The 17,563-nt window shown below is 37.3% G+C and overlaps 1 protein-coding gene across 8 annotated transcripts in view; it reads left to right on the top strand.

The window, feature by feature from the left end:
- The window catches only part of FRYL (FRY like transcription coactivator), a 257,732-nt gene that overhangs the window by 203,072 nt on the left and 37,097 nt on the right, over positions 1-17,563 (top strand). For 6 of the 8 annotated variants that reach the window (XR_001918189.1, XM_018049433.1, XM_018049437.1 and 3 more), the window contains 12 exons: positions 579-747; positions 2,686-2,770; positions 3,266-3,378; positions 4,361-4,511; positions 5,176-5,279; positions 6,814-6,999; positions 8,267-8,471; positions 9,961-10,082; positions 11,103-11,293; positions 12,661-12,755; positions 13,913-14,520; positions 14,827-14,924. Coding sequence is in view for 7 of the 8 variants with exons in the window: in XM_018049433.1 (XP_017904922.1) it covers positions 579-747; positions 2,686-2,770; positions 3,266-3,378; positions 4,361-4,511; positions 5,176-5,279; positions 6,814-6,999; positions 8,267-8,471; positions 9,961-10,082; positions 11,103-11,293; positions 12,661-12,755; positions 13,913-14,520; positions 14,827-14,924 (2,127 nt within the window). In the remaining variant the exon portion in view is untranslated. The remainder of the gene's footprint in view (positions 1-578; positions 748-2,685; positions 2,771-3,265; positions 3,379-4,360; positions 4,512-5,175; positions 5,280-6,813; positions 7,000-8,266; positions 8,472-9,960; positions 10,083-11,102; positions 11,294-12,660; positions 12,756-13,912; positions 14,521-14,826; positions 14,925-17,563) is intronic. The other 2 variants (XM_018049438.1, XM_018049434.1) reach the window with 1 other exon arrangement.

The following is a 17,563-nucleotide window of genomic DNA, read 5'->3' as shown; positions in this document are numbered from 1 at the left end:
ACACCATTAAGCAATGTATCTGCTGGATTTTCCAGGCAAGAGTACTGGAGTGGGGTGCCATTGCCTAAGCAATATGTCTGCTGCTACTGCTGCTAAGTCACTTCAGTCGTGTCCGACTCTGTGTGACCCCATAGACAGCAGCCCACCAGGCTCCCCCGTCCCTGGGATTCTCCAGGCAAGAACACTGGAGTGGGTTGCCATTTCCTTCTCCAATGCATGAAAGTGAAAAGTGAAAGTGAAGTCGCTCAGTCGTGTCCGACTCTTAGCGACCCCATGGACTATAGCCTACCAGGCTCCTCCGTCCATGGGATTTTCCAGGCAAGAGTACTGGAGTGGGGTGCCATTGCCTAAGCAATATATCTAGGTCATCCTAATTCGATACGATATTGAGGGCTGAAGGGAAGAGTACTTATAAAGCTGATTAATGTCTAATTGCTGATCAGTGTCTATTCAGATTTAGATTGTGCTTATTCATCTACTACTTAAAGCTGAACTTACTCTGATAAAATTTGTCTCAAGACAAGTTTGTGTGATAAAAATTGTGCTTTTTCTTTTCCAAACGATTTTTTTTGTGACAGGTGAAGAAAGTTATTGTATATTTAGGTAGAGACAAAACAATGCAGTTGCTTGAAGAGCTGGTGAGTGAGCTCCAGCTGACCGAGCCCGTCAGTTCAGGGGTCACTCACATGGATAACCCCCCTTATTACCGCATCACTTCCAGCTATAAGATCCCTTCTGTCACCTCAGGTGAGAAGTCATTTAAAAGTGATTACTTTGTATGAGAAAAGAAGCTTTCCACAACTGTTCATTTTAGCAGGCGTTTGCTTTAAACGTCCTAGAGAAAACACACAAACGTTAAGTTATAGATGTAATTAACTTGACAGAATTTTGTAAATCCTTATATGAGTAGAAAGGTTTGACAATGTAAGGATTTGTAATGTGATAAAGGGAACATTTATATACCTATTCAGAACTGGAATATATCCATTTTGTCCATTTACAACAGATGCTCTTATAAATGGATATAATTAATATGTAAATATTGGAATTGCTCACTTATTGAAATAACTGTGTTATTTCATATTATAGTTATTTGAGACTATATTATACATAGTATTCAATCATGTGAGTGTATTTACTTTTATGTATATCTATATTATAATATTTTGAGTTGAAACTACATCCATTGAAAATTGATATAATATCTGGACTGTTGTAGATTAAATTTATATGAAATTCTTTGTCACTCAGTTTATATTAAATGCTTTTGTGATGTTAATAACATTGTATAATTAGAGATCTTTCATACTATGTTTTATAATTTACTTTTATCATCTGGTTTCATCTTTTTGTTATACTTTCTAGGAGATTTCTAATAATGCTTTTATTGAATTTTTTATATCTGCTAAAATGTTTTTAATTCCAAAAAGAGTTTTTTAATTAAAAAATTTTTAGGAGCATCCTATTCATGTTTCATAGTTGGACTATCTTCTTCTATATTTTATAAAGCTTTCTACCTGGGAAAGTTCCCATTTTCTTTATATTGCTGTTTCTTTGTTTTGATTTGTCTTAGTAAAAGCTTTCTTCAAAAGCCTACCAATTCTAGATCTGTCTTTTCATAAACAGTGGCATATTAAAGAGTTGATTAGATGGTCTGTAGGTATATATGGAACTTGATGTCCTTTTTTATACAATGATTTCATCGATGTAAGTGTCCATTGGTCTTTTCTCTTGTACTAATCAGATTCCCCAGAGAAAACTCTTCCAATCCTCTGCCTAGAATAGAAGATGTAGGGCTGTGTGTATGTGTGTGTACTGATACGTATAATCCATAGATACACACACTTACAGTCTTCCAGCCTTCTGATAGCCCAGTGGTATAAGAAGGTTGCAGGGAGATATGTCTTCTCAAGTTACTTATGTGTGTATATTTCCACTTAGTTCCCTTATTCTCAGTAAAGTACTTCCTCCTTCACCTGTGGATGGTGTGCCGTAGTCTAGAAATCCTCTGATTTATTGTCATCAGAGAAGACTTCAAGTGAGCAGAGACAGTCACCCAGTTATAAGAGGTGGAGGGGTAGCTCTTGGGGCCCAGATACTTCTGAAATAGATTTTCAACCATTCTTGCCATTTTTAGCATCTGGTTCAACCCCTGCTTCCAGAGGTACTCTATTGCCACTAATTCCTAAGTCTTTTGGAGGTTTTAACAGTATCAATACAGAAGTGTCTTTGTTTCTTCCACTAACAGCTCTGGATTCATCTCTTTCAACCTTAATTACTTCTTGTCCATTTGTTTTCCAGCATCCCTAACTTTGTTGCTGTTGACTCCTTACTCTGTTGGTCATTAAGAGTACATTCCTTTTTAAAATCACCTTTGTCTCATTTGGGCTTCCCTGATGGCTCAGCTGGTAAAGAATCTGCCTGCAATGCCGAAGACCTGGGTTCGATCCCTTGGTTGGGAAGATCCCCTGGAGAAGGGAAAGGCTACCCACTCTAGTATTCTGGCCTGGAGAATTCCATGGACTTGTATAGTTCATGGGGTTGCAAAGAGTGGACACGACTGAGCAACTTTCACTTTTCCTCTCATTTTAGTGGAGTTTTGACATCTGTAGTATGAAATCTTCTGTTCTTATTGAGCTGTCCTAAGCTTTACATTCACTGATACTGTTTTATTTCTGATGACAGGAACTACTTCTAGTAGCAATACAATGGTTGCTCCCACGGATGGCAATCCTGATAATAAGCCCATAAAAGAGTGTATTGAAGAGAGGTAAGTACTTCTCTGTTCTTCATTAATCTTTCAGTTTGACGTATCCTGATTATCATCAGAATAAACGATAATTTCTGCTATTGGAATGGTGTTAATATTCTAGTGAAGAAATAAATATATCTCCATGCTGGAAATTTTTCGCATTAAAGACACTTGCATGCTAGATTTTTTAATATGCACCAATGGATGAATAGGTGGAGTATGGTGAGTCCCTTTTTGTGTTGCTACATTTTTTTAACCTTTTCTAAACGGATATTTCACTCTTGCCTGTTTTATATGGAATAGGTTTCCCCAGAAAGTTATTATCACAACAGCTTAAGAAAAAATTCAGGCAGAAATAACTGACTTCAAAGCTTTTGAATTGTAATGTGGAAGTTAAAATATATCACAGTAAACTTTAGTTAGTGATTTGTGTACTGTGTTCTTTTTCAAGCATAGAAAGTGAAATACCATTTTACCATGAACTGTGACTAACTTCAGTGGTCATTCCCACAGCTACGTGCATCTAGACATCTACAGTGGACTAAACAGTCATTTAAATCGTCAACATCACAGACTAGAATCTCGATACAGTAGCAGCTCTGGAGGATCTTACGAAGAAGAAAAAAGTAATACATTCCAAATGTGTTTTTTTTTTTTTAATAACTATGATCGTCAGGTGTACTATCATTATAGTAATGTTAATAATTGTATTCTTCTAGTAAATTGTTCTTAAGAAGAGCATTTAACTGCCACTAGTGGTGTTCCAACATAATCTGAAATGTCTTGACTTTAAGAAGCAGCATCAAGTGGGGGAAATACATTTTAAAAGCACAGATTCCCTGTAGGTTGATCAAAAGGAACATAAGAATTGGTTCTCAAGAAGCTCATAGAAAGAATCACAGAACAGACACACAGACAACAGGCTGCTTTTTTGAGCAGGTTTGATCTTTGGTGGGACTCAGGTTTTATTGAACATTCTCCCTTGCAGTTGCAAAATGAGCACTCTGTCCGAGTCTCATTTTAACACTAAGGTAGGGTGAAATGGAAGCACAAGCCTTCAGACCGCAAGGGACCCTGAAGATGATCTGGTCCAATCTCCTCATTTTGCACATGATGGAACTGAGGTCCAGAGAGGTTAAGTGACTTACCCACGTCACACAGAACTCACATGTCTTGATGGCCTTTTTTACCACACCCTGCAGCCCCACTGCAGTAGAGCAGATTTCCTGTGAAGATGGGTTTATATCGGCCCTATCTCCAGAAATTTGAACTGAGTAACTTACCAGAAGGCCCTTGATACAAGGCAGCTTTACCTATAATGTGGTCTCATAGCTTGGACATCAGTTGTGAAATCATGATGAGGTGCTCATGCAGTTTTGCTTTGATTTAAAATAAAGGAATTTGAATTGATATATCTTTTTCTCTCTCTGATTTGCTTAATCTGATAATATTGGTACCCAGGTCTACCTAGCAAACATTTGTCAAAATAGTGGGACGTTTTCTTTTTTATCACTTTCCAGTGCTATAAATAGTTGGTATCTTACTAGAGTTTGCTTATATTGGCAGAAAGTAGATGGTGTAGACAATGAGATCATTTTATTTTGATAGGTGACTCAATGCCACTTTATTCTAATTGGCGACTGAAAGTGATGGAGCATAATCAAGGAGAGCCACTACCCTTCCCACCAGCTGGAGGCTGCTGGTCACCACTGGTGGATTACTTGCCTGAAACGTCATCACCTGGATTACCTCTTCACAGGTGGACCACAGCGTCATTCCTATTTCATACGAGCCAAACCGCTGCTTAATACTTTCAGCTGTCTCTATGCTATCCGACAACACAGAACACAACCAACCTTCTTTCCTTTGCTAGTGCCACAAATTCTATCCGTGTATTTAGATTTTAAGCGATCTGAAAACTCAGACTTCTCACTGTTTACAATGAATGGTATTAAATCTAATTCTGCTGCTGCTGCTTTTCTGGGTGTCTGGCATAGTTACTTGACCTTTCTGGGACCCAGTTATTACATCTGAAAAATACTATTTTACAGTAGTAGGCACTCTTATTTTGAGTTAAGCTGATTTTCTGCTTAGCAAAAATCACAGTAGAACAGTGACTGCATTCTTTCAAAATGTATTAATGTACCAAATGCGTACCGAACACCGACTATGTGGCAAGCAGTGCACCAGGTCTTGGGGTTGAAGATGAAATAGCCCTTGGCTGGGAGGAGCCCTTAGCAGATAGGCTGTTTGTAAAACTATCACTGAATGGTTTCCTCAGCTGTATTTCTTTTCTTCTTTTTTTTTTCTTGAGAAATTGTATTTTTCCATAAAATACAGTATTAAAATCTTAGAGTAATTTGCTTAAGATTTTCTCTAGGTTTGCTCTAGTGGAACATTAGTAACGCTCGTGTTTGTCATAGGTGTAACATAGCCGTGATCCTTTTGACGGATCTCATCATTGATCACAGTGTGAAGGTGGAATGGGGAAGCTACCTCCATCTTCTTCTTCATGCAATTTTTATAGGTAATAAATATTTGGTGCTATTTCTTTCACTGTGTATTTCTGTGATCGCTGAAAGGCAGTATATGGTATGTTTGTTTTTTATAGGTTGCATTTTATTCATTTATCTTTATTGAGGTGTAGTTGATTTAAAATGTGAGTTTCAAATAATGTACAAATAATGACTCAAAACTTTTACAGATTCGACACCATTTATAGTTATTATAAAATATCAGCTAGAGTCCCTGTGCTGTACGATATATCCTTGTAACTTACTTATTTTCTACACAGTAGTTTGTATCTCTTAATTCCCCACCCCTATCTTGCCACTCCTCCCCCACCATCCCTCTTTCCACTACTAACTACTAGTATATTCTTTGTATCGGTTAGTCAGCTTCTGTTTTGCTATATTCAATAGTTTGTTTTATTTTTTAGATTTCACATATAGGTGATAACACACAGTACTTGTCTTTTTCTGTCTGGCTTATTTCACTAAGCATAATACCCTCCAGGTTCGTCCATGTTGCTGCAGATGGCATTATTTCATTCTTTTTTAATGGCTGTTGTAAATAATGCTGCTGTGAACACTGGGGTGCATGTATCGTTCACAGTGTTTTTGTTTTCTTTGGATGTATAGCCCCCAGGAGTGGAATTGCTGGATCATATAGTAGATCTATTTTTATTTTTTTGAGGAACCTTCATAGTTTTCCTCAGTGGGAAAAGTGGTATGGTTTTAAGAAAGTTTCTACATATTTCTGTTCTTATTTTTGTATGTTGTTTCCATGACACTTTTTACTGGGATTCTCATGATCTAGAGCGGTGTTATTCCTAGCCTCTCTTTCAACAGACAAGTCTGTTATACCCATTCCTGTTCCTTTCATACAGTCTCTCCGCACACAAAATACACATACTTTCCAGCAGGAAAGATTCTGTAACAGTAGCAAGAGTAAAATTAATTTACCTTTAGGAATGGGAACTTTCAGAGTAAATGGAAAATTGAAATGGGTACTGACTGTTTCCCAAAATAATTAGATTGTAGACAGTCTAATTATTACAGTTAAAGCTCCGCTGTGCCCTCTGTAACAAATATGTGGGGTCCATCACATCTCAGCAATACTTTTCATGCTTGTAAGATTGTTTACCTGAAACAAGTCAAAATAGCCATCTTCTAAATTTTCCTGATATGTACACATATTATATATTACTTCCTTCAGTAAGCAAACATCTACTGACTTTCTGTTGTGTTCCAGGCACAAAAAATGCTTGCCTTTAGAAGTTCATGTCGATCTAGTGTTAAGTAACAGAGTAATGGTTTCTAAGAGATTACTAAATTTTAGACATAAATTGGAAACTTGTCTTGACTCGCCCTAGTCCAGTAGGACCACAGGATATTGTAACAGTGTGAACGAACTCTAGGGCAATAAAAAAACTTGATGTAGTATGTCATCTTGCACAAAATATTTAATTTGTGCTTTTCTTTTTAAAATATACATTTGGTAGCAAGAATACTACTCATCATTTTCCTTTCCTGATGATAATTGTCTACTACTCTTTTTAGGGTTTGACCACTGCCACCCTGAGGTGTATGAACATTGCAAACGCCTGCTTCTGCACTTGTTAATAGTAATGGGATCCAACAGTAACATCCGAACTGTTGCTTCTGTCCTTCTCAGGAACAAGGAGTTTAATGAGCCCAGGGTGCTTACCGTCAAACAAATTGCACACTTAGATTATACTTTCACAGGTATTTGCTTTAAAAGTGGTTTGAAAATAGAACCGTACTCTGTTAATCTTGCATTAGAGAAGGTCAACTGAAGTTGAGATACTAGAGAGTACTTTTTAATATAGTTTTATTATTTTAGGTACCAGTGACATTATTAATTCATAAAAGAAGGAATTAAACTTGGAGTATTTGAATCTCTATTACCTTTAAGGATCTTTGTCATAAAAATGTTGAGTGGCTTAATTTGAGCACTGGTTATGAAAAAAATGGTAAACTTGTATTAGACTCCTCCTTCTTTCAAGAGCTGAAAAACTGATGAAGACATTTAAAATTTTTTATTCATTCAGTTATATTAATTGCATTTACAATGTTATACATCGCAAAGTCTAGTAAGTTCCAAATTATATATTTTTAAGTAGTGAGGTCCAAATTAATGAGACTTTAATGTAGAATTTATTTCACTGTTGATACGAATTTGTTTTACTTTTCAAATTGTATTTTCTTTTTTCCTAATAGCCCTAATTCATTTATTTCATTCATCAGTACCATCAGGTTTATAATAAATGACCCAGAAAATAATTGGGTTTAAAAATTGAAATAAGGCTACTTTTTTTCCTAATCATATAATGCCAGATACAGGGTTAATCCATTTTAAAGTTACTTACTGCAAGCCCTGTAGCTTACTCAAAGCCCTGTAGTTAGTGAGAAAACAATCGTTAGTAAACTTAGTTGCCTTGTTAAACTATGATTAAAAGACGAATGGAATAAAGTTTATGCCTTTTTTAAGTTAAGCATTTCTATTCAGAATTCCATAGTTTGTATTTGTTGTTTGTTTTTAAGGCTCCTCTTGCCATTTTATAAATATGGGCGTTAGTGATAACTTTTAGAATTATTTAATAATTGCATAATATAAATATTACACACAGACTTTAAAATTGTCTTGATTTAAGTAAAGTGAAGCAGAAAGTATGGACCCCTTAATGTAAGAAATTAAAAATCAGCTAACACTGTAGAAATTATTTCCTTAACACATGTTGAGGAAATAACGCCAATGTCAGGAAACTGCCAGTTCCAACTTTGTTCAGCAGATGGCAGCATAGGCTAGCATAGTTAATCCGAACCATTAAGTTTTAATAGGCTCTGAAAACAGTGTTTGCTCAAAAACTCAGTTGATGTACTCTGGTGCTTGTGAGGCTCCAGTATAATCTGTAAGGGCCCATAGCTTAATCTTTAAATATTGTGGGAGATGGTTTCACATCTGGGTATTCACACCCATGGTCTCTTTCAGCAGGTGTTAGTGATTTTATACCTGATTACCAGCCCTCCCCCATGACCGACTCAGGGCTCAGCTCAAGTTCTACCTCCTCTAGTATCAGCTTAGGAAATAACAGCGCTGCCATTTCCCATCTGCACACCACTATCCTCAACGAGGTTGACATCTCAGTAGAGCAGGATGGAAAAGTCAAAACCCTCATGGAATTCATTACCTCAAGGTAACATTTGCGGCTCTTCCCATCCCAGCCATAAACCTCTGTTAAGTCGTCGTTTCATTTGTCAGCTTCAGCGAAGCCTGTTTTTGTTTTCCAAAGTGTCATTGATTTGGAAAAGACAGGTTTATCTTGTGCAAGATTCAGGAAATTTGATGCAACCAGGCTTTCTTCTTTTGCTCACACAAGATTACATGTGAGGAAGGCCTTAATCATGTCTGAATGATTAAGTGCCCAAAGAGAGTGTAGTATTATCTGAACGTATATTCTGCCTTCATTAGCTGCATTACCAGTCAATCTTCAAATATTTACTTATGGTCCACTCTTGGCAAAACACTCTAAGTAAAGAAGAAACATAGTTGGGGAGGAAGGGGCTGGCATACCACAGCAAGAGCAAAATCACAGATGTGAGAAACAAGGTATAATTGTTACTCACTCAGGCTGCTGAGTAATCCAGCTTGGATGTAATGTTGAGGGGCTCCTAGACAAGAAAGCTTGGGAGAATTCAAACTGGAGAACCAGAACCAGGAAGCCCAGGCCAGAGGTTACAGATCATTCAAGAAAGGAGACATTATTGAAAATCTTTGAGCTAGAATGAGGAGTGTGGAGGAGGGCCCGATTAAATAAATGTGTTGAGAAAGTCAGTCTCATAGTGCTTGATGAATTAGAGGTGTCAGGAACCAGAGGCAGTGTGACCACATTTTTTTGCAGGGCACCTTGGCCTGTGCTAATAAGGGGCTGAAACCTGAATAACCAAGCTGGTAAATGGCACAGATATTTTTAAAGAAAGAACCGAAGGATATCATTCTGTCCTAAACTTGTCCTGTAGTTTTAGCTTATAAATTATTTTCTTTGCCTTACAATCTAAATAATGTGTCACCTCTATAAATTTTGACCTTTAATATCTAAGCAGTAACCAGTACTCTTCTCACTTGGCAAAATTTGCCATCTTTTCCTACTGCCTCTGAGAGCATTTGACTATAACGATGGAACATTTTGAAATTATATGTAATTTGGATCTTCCGCTACTTGCTCTACTGCTGCTGCTAAGTCGCTTCAGTCGTGTCCAACTCTGTGCGACCCCATAGACGGCACCCCACCAGGCTCCCCCGTCCCTGGGATTCTCCAGGCAAGAACACTGGATTGGGGTGCCATTTCTTTCTCCAGTGCATGAAAGTGAAAACTAAAAGTGAAGTTGCTCAGTCGTGTCTGACTCTTCCTGACCCTGTGGACTGCAGCCTACAAGGCTCCTCTGTCCATGGGATTTTCCAGGCAAGAGTACTGGAGTGGGGTGCCATTGCCTTCTCTGGCTACTTGCTCTAGATCATTGCAAATCCAGGTAGTCTATAAACAGTAGCAGTAGACTGTATGACATGCTGTTTGATTTACTCAACTACTATCCTTTCTAACTGCAAAAGCACATTTTAAGTGAGTGTGAGTAAAACTTACTATCAAATTAAAAACCAAGGGAATCACATCTGTTCTCTGTTTTCAGAAAAAGAGGGCCCCTTTGGAACCATGAGGATGTTTCTGCCAAGAATCCTAGCATAAAGAGTGCTGAGCAGTTGACTACATTTCTGAAACATGTGGTTTCTGTTTTTAAGCAGTCAAGCTCAGGTATCTTTTAATAAATGTCTCAGATAATATTTACTTTCAAGTAGATCTTTTACTGTGATGTCAAAACTTCTGATGATGTTCAGCAAAAAATTGACAGTTGACATGTCTAAATTCAAAAGTCATAGACAGGTTTTCTTTTTTAACTTATTAGTGGTAACAGATTTGTTTTGGTTGAAGAAAAATTACTACTTGAAAATAAGACTGCTACTTTGGGGACTTCCCAGGTGGTCCAGTGATTAAGACTTTGCCTTCCAATGCTGAAGATGTGGATTTGATCCCTGGTCAGGGAGCTAAGATTCCACATGCCTCGTGGCCAAAAAAGCAAAGCATAAAAACAGAAGCAATACTTGTAACCAATTCAATAAAGACTTTAAAAGTGGTACATACCAAATAGATCTTTGAAAAAAAGAATGCCACTTTGACATTCTTTGTTTGACATATGATAGTATAATAAAATTTTAACATGATTGTTCATCATGAAACAATTATTTTGAAGGAACATATATAGAGATGACAAACTGTACTGGTTTGGGCTTCTGTGATCGAAAATCGAACACATCCTGAAAATCAGAGTAAAACGTGTCTAAAATGGTGGTTCTTAGCTAGGGGGTGATTCTTGTTGGGACATTTTTCTTGCAATTAGTGGGTGGGAAGTCAGTGATTAGTTGCTACTAGTATCAAGTTGTCAAGAGGCTGGAGATACCATTACACAACTACACAGCACAGGACAGCCCTCAAAACAGAGTTATGTTGTCAAAATGACAATAGAGGTGACGTTGAGAGACCTTATTCTCAAGGATTACTTCCCTGGAAATTACGATGAAGAGTCATCTAAAGTGCAAACAGAATTGTATGAAAAGGAGAAGCATTGACTTGGAAAATGTTAGCAAATGTTAATGCCTTGTTTGCCAGGTACTATGCTGGCACTGAATTTAATATTTGGTTCCTAGCTTCTGATCATCACCCCTATATATATCCTGAAAAACAGGAAGCACTTACTCGTTTCCTTTGTTTTCACAGAAGGAATTCACTTGGAACATCATCTTAGCGAGGTTGCTCTGCAGACAGCACTTTCTTGTTCTTCTCGACACTATGCTGGGAGATCCTTTCAGATTTTCAGGGCCCTAAAGCAGCCTCTCTCTGCAACTACACTTTCTGATGTTCTCTCCAGACTTGTAGAAACTGTAGGGGATCCAGGAGAAGATGCACAGGTAGTTCTTTCACTTCTTTCAGCAGGTGTTGAACAGTTCCTCATTGTAAGGACCTGTTTCCAAATGTAAATCACGGCAGGTATTTACACACGGCAGGAAGAACCAAGTGAATGTCATAGAGAATTATGATGTCAGATGCTAAGAAGCAGAGAACTAAAAACAAAGTTAGATAATTCATGTTTGATTGAATTAGGTGGTACCTATAAAGACTGAATTAAGTGGTGCCTATAAAAACAGCTTTATGCACACACACCTGGATATTCTGTGATGACTACAAGGTAAAAGAGGAATTTAAAGTTAGATGTAAAGTAAAACACTGAAATTCGTTTTTTAAGATAAATTACATGAAATACTGCAGTAGGGAACTTAACATAGGTCTGTATAGACCCATGATGTTATTTAACACTGTTTTAGATACTGAGGATATAGTAGTGGACACCACAGAGTTCTTGGCATGGAGCTCACATTTCACTCGGGAAACAAACCTTTTAATCCATCAATAATGTATAATAAAATTTTACTTAACGGTGAATGCTATGAAAATAATAAGGTAGGGTGACAGTTTAAACAATGATAGGGGAGAGGGGTATTTTTTTGTTTTTATATAACCATCTAGAAGATGAGTTCTGAACACATGTGTAAATGAATAAGTGAGCCCTGTGATGATCTGGGACAGAGAGCAGAGGGAAATAGGACTAACAAGTGCAAAGGCCCTGAGGCAGAAGCAGTGGGCTCTTCGGAGGAAAAGCAAACAGTCCAGAGTGGCTACCGTGTATGGGATGGGGACTCCAGAGGCAGGCAGGCAGCAGGCCCAGATCACATGAGGCCTGGGGAGGTTCTGGCGAGAGGTGGGATTTTACTCTGAATTGATGGGAAACTACACATAGTTTTAAGAGGAGGAGGATGGGTGTGATTTGCTTTTTTAAAAATTCACACTGTGGGTGGCTTTGTGGCATCCTTAGGAAGGCAAAAGAGGTCAGTCAAGAGGCTATTTGTAAGAGCCCAGGCCAAAACGGTGATAGCTGGACTAAAGGAAGCTATGGAAATAGAGAAGTCAGATATAGGGTGTATTTTTAAAGTAGTATTTTCAAGACTTGCTGATGGATTCAGTTTAGACGTGAGAGAAAGAAATAAGGATGTCTCCTAGATTTCTGGCCCCAGCAACTTTGGGTGGGTTGTGTTGCCATTATAATCAATTTATACCATTAGTTTTCTACGTTTCCATCCATCCGCAAGATCATGTTGCTCAAGAGTTTAATTATTTTGTAATATTAATGTGGAACTTGTTCTATTTTAAAATCTCATCAGGATGTGCATTACTGTTTCTTTCAGAACATAATTAATTAGAATCTGCCCCTTTTTTCTAGGGATTTGTGATTGAGCTGCTTCTCACGTTGGAATCTGCAATTGATACTTTAGCTGAAACCATGAAGCATTATGATCTTCTGTCTGCTCTTTCTCAGTAAGAATTGATAAGCCAGGCAACCAGTGGATTTGTATACAAAACTTCAGTAGCTAAATAGGCACAATATTATATTGTTCTATATTGGTAGTGAGAGGAATACCCCCAAATTCAGATGAATTGCCAGTGGGAAAATGAGCCTTAGACAGTGAGGATGGGTGAAAGGTCTCAGGGCTAGTAAGTGGCAATACTGTTCCTCTTTCATCTGTCCAGAGACCTTCATGCTGTGCTTCTAGGCTTCAGCCCCAGTAACAGGCTCTGTTCACACTCAACACACTCCCAGCACACTCAACAACCCATTGTCCCCCCAGCAGGCCAGGCTCCTCAGGACTCACACTTGCCACCTATTGGTCCTTCTCCCTGGACCAGCCTCTCTTCAGACTCTCTCCTCTTTGTAAATCCCAAATTGATTTATCCTTCAAATCCCATCTCCATACCCCTCTCCTAGTTAAGCATTTCTAACTGCGACCAGGGGAGTGTTAAGCATTCTATCCTTTGGATTCTCACAGTATTCTCTTAATGTTTTAATAACAGCAACTAGCAGGCTATAATTTTCATGGACTTCAGTATTCCTGGCATTTTGCATACCACTGACACATGTAGAAAATATTCTGTAATTATTTTTTAATCAATGATAACTAGATGTGAGGGAGAAGGAGAAATCAAAATTAAATTTTTGAGCTTGGTTCTTTTGGAAAGAGTGTGAATTGACAGAAATAGGGACATCAGGACTGTTGAGTCTGCAGACGAGGCAAACGAGGCCTGGGCTTCGGATATAATGTTCACCAAATCCCAGACCTGAAAATTATCAGCAGTCACTATAGCAGCATTTTCACTTCTAACCTCATCCAACTCAGGGGAAATAATCAGTTACAGTAGAAAAGGTACTGTTGTACATTTTTTATTAATAGAGAAGAAAGAACTGAAATTGGTTTCAGCAAAATCAGATAAGCTTTTTTTTTAAATATTTTAATTTTATTGGAGTAGAGTTGATTTACAGTGTTGTGTTAGTTTCAGGTATTAAGTCAGATATACTTTAAAAATGACTGTTCCTGGTAACAGTTATTGTTTTTCGGTTGTTTTAAGAGTACAGTTAATGTAGCAAAAGAAGCAGTTGTGCGTGGATTCATCTTTTTTCTTTTTTTTTTTCTTTCAAGAACCTCATACCATGATCCTATAATGGGAAACAAGTATGCAGCTAACAGGAAAAGCACTGGACAACTCAATCTAAGCACAAGTCCCATTAATAGCAGCAGTTATCTGGGATACAACAGTAATACAAGAAGTAACTCTTTGAGGTTAAGTTTAATTGGTGACCGGAGAGGGGACCGGCGGCGGAGTAACACACTGGATATAATGGACGGACGGATCAACCACAGCAGTAGCTTAGCGAGGACTCGAAGCCTTTCCTCCCTGCGAGAGAAGGCGGTGTACGATGTGCAGCCCCCTACTGAGCCCGCCAACTTGATGGCCACCATTTTTTGGATAGCAGCCTCTTTGTTAGAATCAGATTATGAATATGAATACCTCCTGGCTCTCAGGCTTCTCAACAAACTGCTTATCCACCTGCCTTTGGATAAATCAGAGAGTCGAGAGAAGATTGAAAACGTACAAAGCAAACTGAAGTGGAATAACTTCCCAGGCCTCCAGCAGCTCTTCCTTAAGGGTTTTACCTCAGTATCCACACAGGAAATGACAGTGCACCTCCTGAGTAAACTCATTTCTGTCTCCAAACACACGTTGGTGGATCCTTCCCAGTTGTCAGGTGATGTGAATAGAATTGCACCAACTTTTTTTTTTTTTTTTTGCCTTTTTAATGTAGTGAAATGTAAACTAATCATTTGTTTTGAAATCTACTAATTTCTGCTTTTCCACAGTTTTCTTAATATGTGAGGTAGCATAAATTTTTTGGTAAAAGCAAAAAAACACATTTTTTTTTAGAAGATCAAGTACCCCAGGAAATAAAAAGAAAATGGTTTCTGTGAACCAATTAAAAAACAAAATAAAAACCTTTAGTTTTTAAAGTAATGTGCAATAAAATTGGTTATTGTTTGCTTTTTTTTTTTGATAGGCTTTCCTCTTAACATCCTTTGCTTATTGCCTCACTTAATCCAGCATTTTGACAGCCCAACTCAGTTTTGCAAAGAAACAGCTAGTCGAATAGCAAAGGTAAGCAAATGTTACGCTGAATGATAACACTGGAGGGAAATTTCTCTAGAGTCTATCTTAAGGGGGGAATCTCTTCAGAATCCTTTACTGTCACTTCCTATGTGAATTTTGCATCTAAATTTTTATTTTTACACATATATGAAGGAGTAATATAGTAGTGATGTAAGTTACAATTGCTCAAATGACAGTGAATAAAATTACTTGTTTAGAGTAACTGTCCTCTGAGTCTTGAGTCTTTTTCTTCTCCGTTTCCCTACTTTATCCTCTACCTGTCAGTTTCCAAGTCATTCATTTATTCACTACCAGATATGTACTGAGCACTGGATAAGGTGCTGAAATACAGTGATTATCAAAGTAGATAGAATCTTTAGCCCCGTGGGGCCTAGACTTCGAGGTGTGATTACCTAGAATCTGGTGACTTTGCAATGAAAGTGAAACTGTTAGCCGCTCAGTTGTGTCCAACTCATTGTGACCATGTGGACTGTAGCCCGCCAGGCTCCTCTGTCCATGGGATTCTCCATGCAAATATTCTAGGGACACATAAACCAAAATCTGCCTCGAGGAATTCATATCTAAGCTGACTTTGAAGGTTGAATAGGAATGACCAAAATAAGATCCCTGGATGAGAAACAGAAGCAGGGCAGAGGGTAGAAATTTTCCAAGCAGGAGAAATCACATGTGCAGAGTCCCTCAGGAAGAAGAGGGCATAATATATTTTTTGATTCTGAAAGTTATTTTTGTTTGCCTTTTAACATTCTCTTCATCTTCTCTCTGCTCCCTTCATTCTTTTTTCTTTACTTTTTTTACTCTTTCCTTCCCATCATACATTTCTTAAACAAGTATGTAGCTGTTTTTAAATCGCCTCTGGACAAACTTTGTATAAAAAATTTTATAGCTCAATCAAATTGTAAAAGAAAATTATTTTTAATTTTATATACCTAGTAATTTCCTCTTAAGAACAAGAAAGAAATCACAACTACTTTGCCTTCTGTTTAAACTTAATTCCGAACTAAATTTATGTATTTATTTATTTTGTTACATTGAGTCTTGGAAAAAAGACTTTTCAAGCTGAAAATACAAGTAGTTATAAGAAGGAGTTATATGAATTTACCAGTAATATATATACAACAGGAAATTAGGTGTACTGAGGAAGTGACTCAATATAAGTAAAATAACCTGGTTAAATCACTGGGGAAAAATCAGAGAAGTCTGCAACATAAGGGAACAAGCACGTAAAATTCTCTGGAAGAGCTTTTTATATAAGCAGCTTTTTTCAAACCTTAGATTCAGGTAGCAGATAGCACATCAATAAATGGAAAGAGCAAGCTTCTAGAAAGCTAAACAAACACCTCTCCCTGGCCCACATCTCAGTGTCGGTAAGTGCAGATTTATCTCTGGGTACCAATGGAGTGAAAAAATACTACCAACCCAGTTATCACATACATAGCTACAAGAGTAAGAACAATAGATGTGGAGAAATTCTTAACCATTTTAAAAGCATGTGTTTAAAAAGAAGAGTCATCATTATAATTAATGGAAATACATCTTAGTTGTGAAAATGATGGTTTGCACTAAAAAACCTAACATGTATTTGCATTAATGAGGTCTAAAAGTGATTTTAAATTTTTATTAAAATGACTTTCATTTTAATATTCTGTTAACATACCATTAGGAAAATGTAAACAAAAGGGTTTTTTTTCCTACATGAGGGGTAAGAAAGAAAATATAAGGAAAAAACTATCGGCTTATTTGGGGATTTTAAGAAAATAAAAAGCATAAATTCCCTGATAAGGGAAGTAGAAACATTTGAGATTGGCAGCTGAAATGTGATGAGTAATTTGCTTAGTGCTGGGGCAGGTGAGAAGCAGTGTGGCCAGAAGACCATGGAAGCCCCTTGAGCTCCAAGCCTCTGCTGTCATGACCGAGGCAAAGCACAGGAATGTCCCAACTATCTTTTGTTTTTAAGAAATCAAATATATGGCTTTCTGTGAGACACAAACTGCTGTGAAGTCTGTTTTCTTCCTGTTGAGTGGCACACAAAGGTTCCCTCTATGGGCTTTCAGCAACCTGCAGGATGTGGACTAAATTGATGCCTTAATTATTCTCTCACTTCAACTGTTGAGAGTGATTTTCCGTCATTATGTGCTTCCTCATTATGCAAATATCACTGCTGCTGCTGTTTGTGCCCATGGAGAGCACAGCATTTCAAAATGAGGCAATACTTGGAACAAATATTGTCCTTTTTAGCTATTCATTATGGCAAAAATAGCATGCTAAAAAAGTTTTGTTATAAAACATAACTCTTTGTGGCTCATAATTTAACCTGGTAATTCCAGAATTCCAAAATTAAGCTGGTCTTGCTTTACTATAAAATTGCATGGCCTATACTCCAAAGAATGTCTTCCTTTTCAAAAACTAGGTTTTAAAAAATCATTCTTTCAAAAAAATATCCTTTAAGAAGATAAGTATTCTATCAGAATGTCATTCTTCAAGCTAAGATTAAAGAATTCACCTCAAACTAAAAATTTTTGCTGAAGAGTAACAGACTATGAAATTATAAAGTTATATGGTTTTATAAAATAGTGTGAAAATTACTATATTTTCAAATACAAGTAATTATATCTTGAAATATAAGTGAA

The sequence above is a fragment of the Capra hircus genome, chromosome 6 (genome assembly GCF_001704415.2).
Source record: "Capra hircus breed San Clemente chromosome 6, ASM170441v1, whole genome shotgun sequence".
Taxonomy (NCBI): Eukaryota; Metazoa; Chordata; class Mammalia; order Artiodactyla; family Bovidae; genus Capra; species Capra hircus.
Note: the sequence above shows the minus strand (reverse complement) of the source record. Positions and strands in the feature narration are given on the sequence as shown.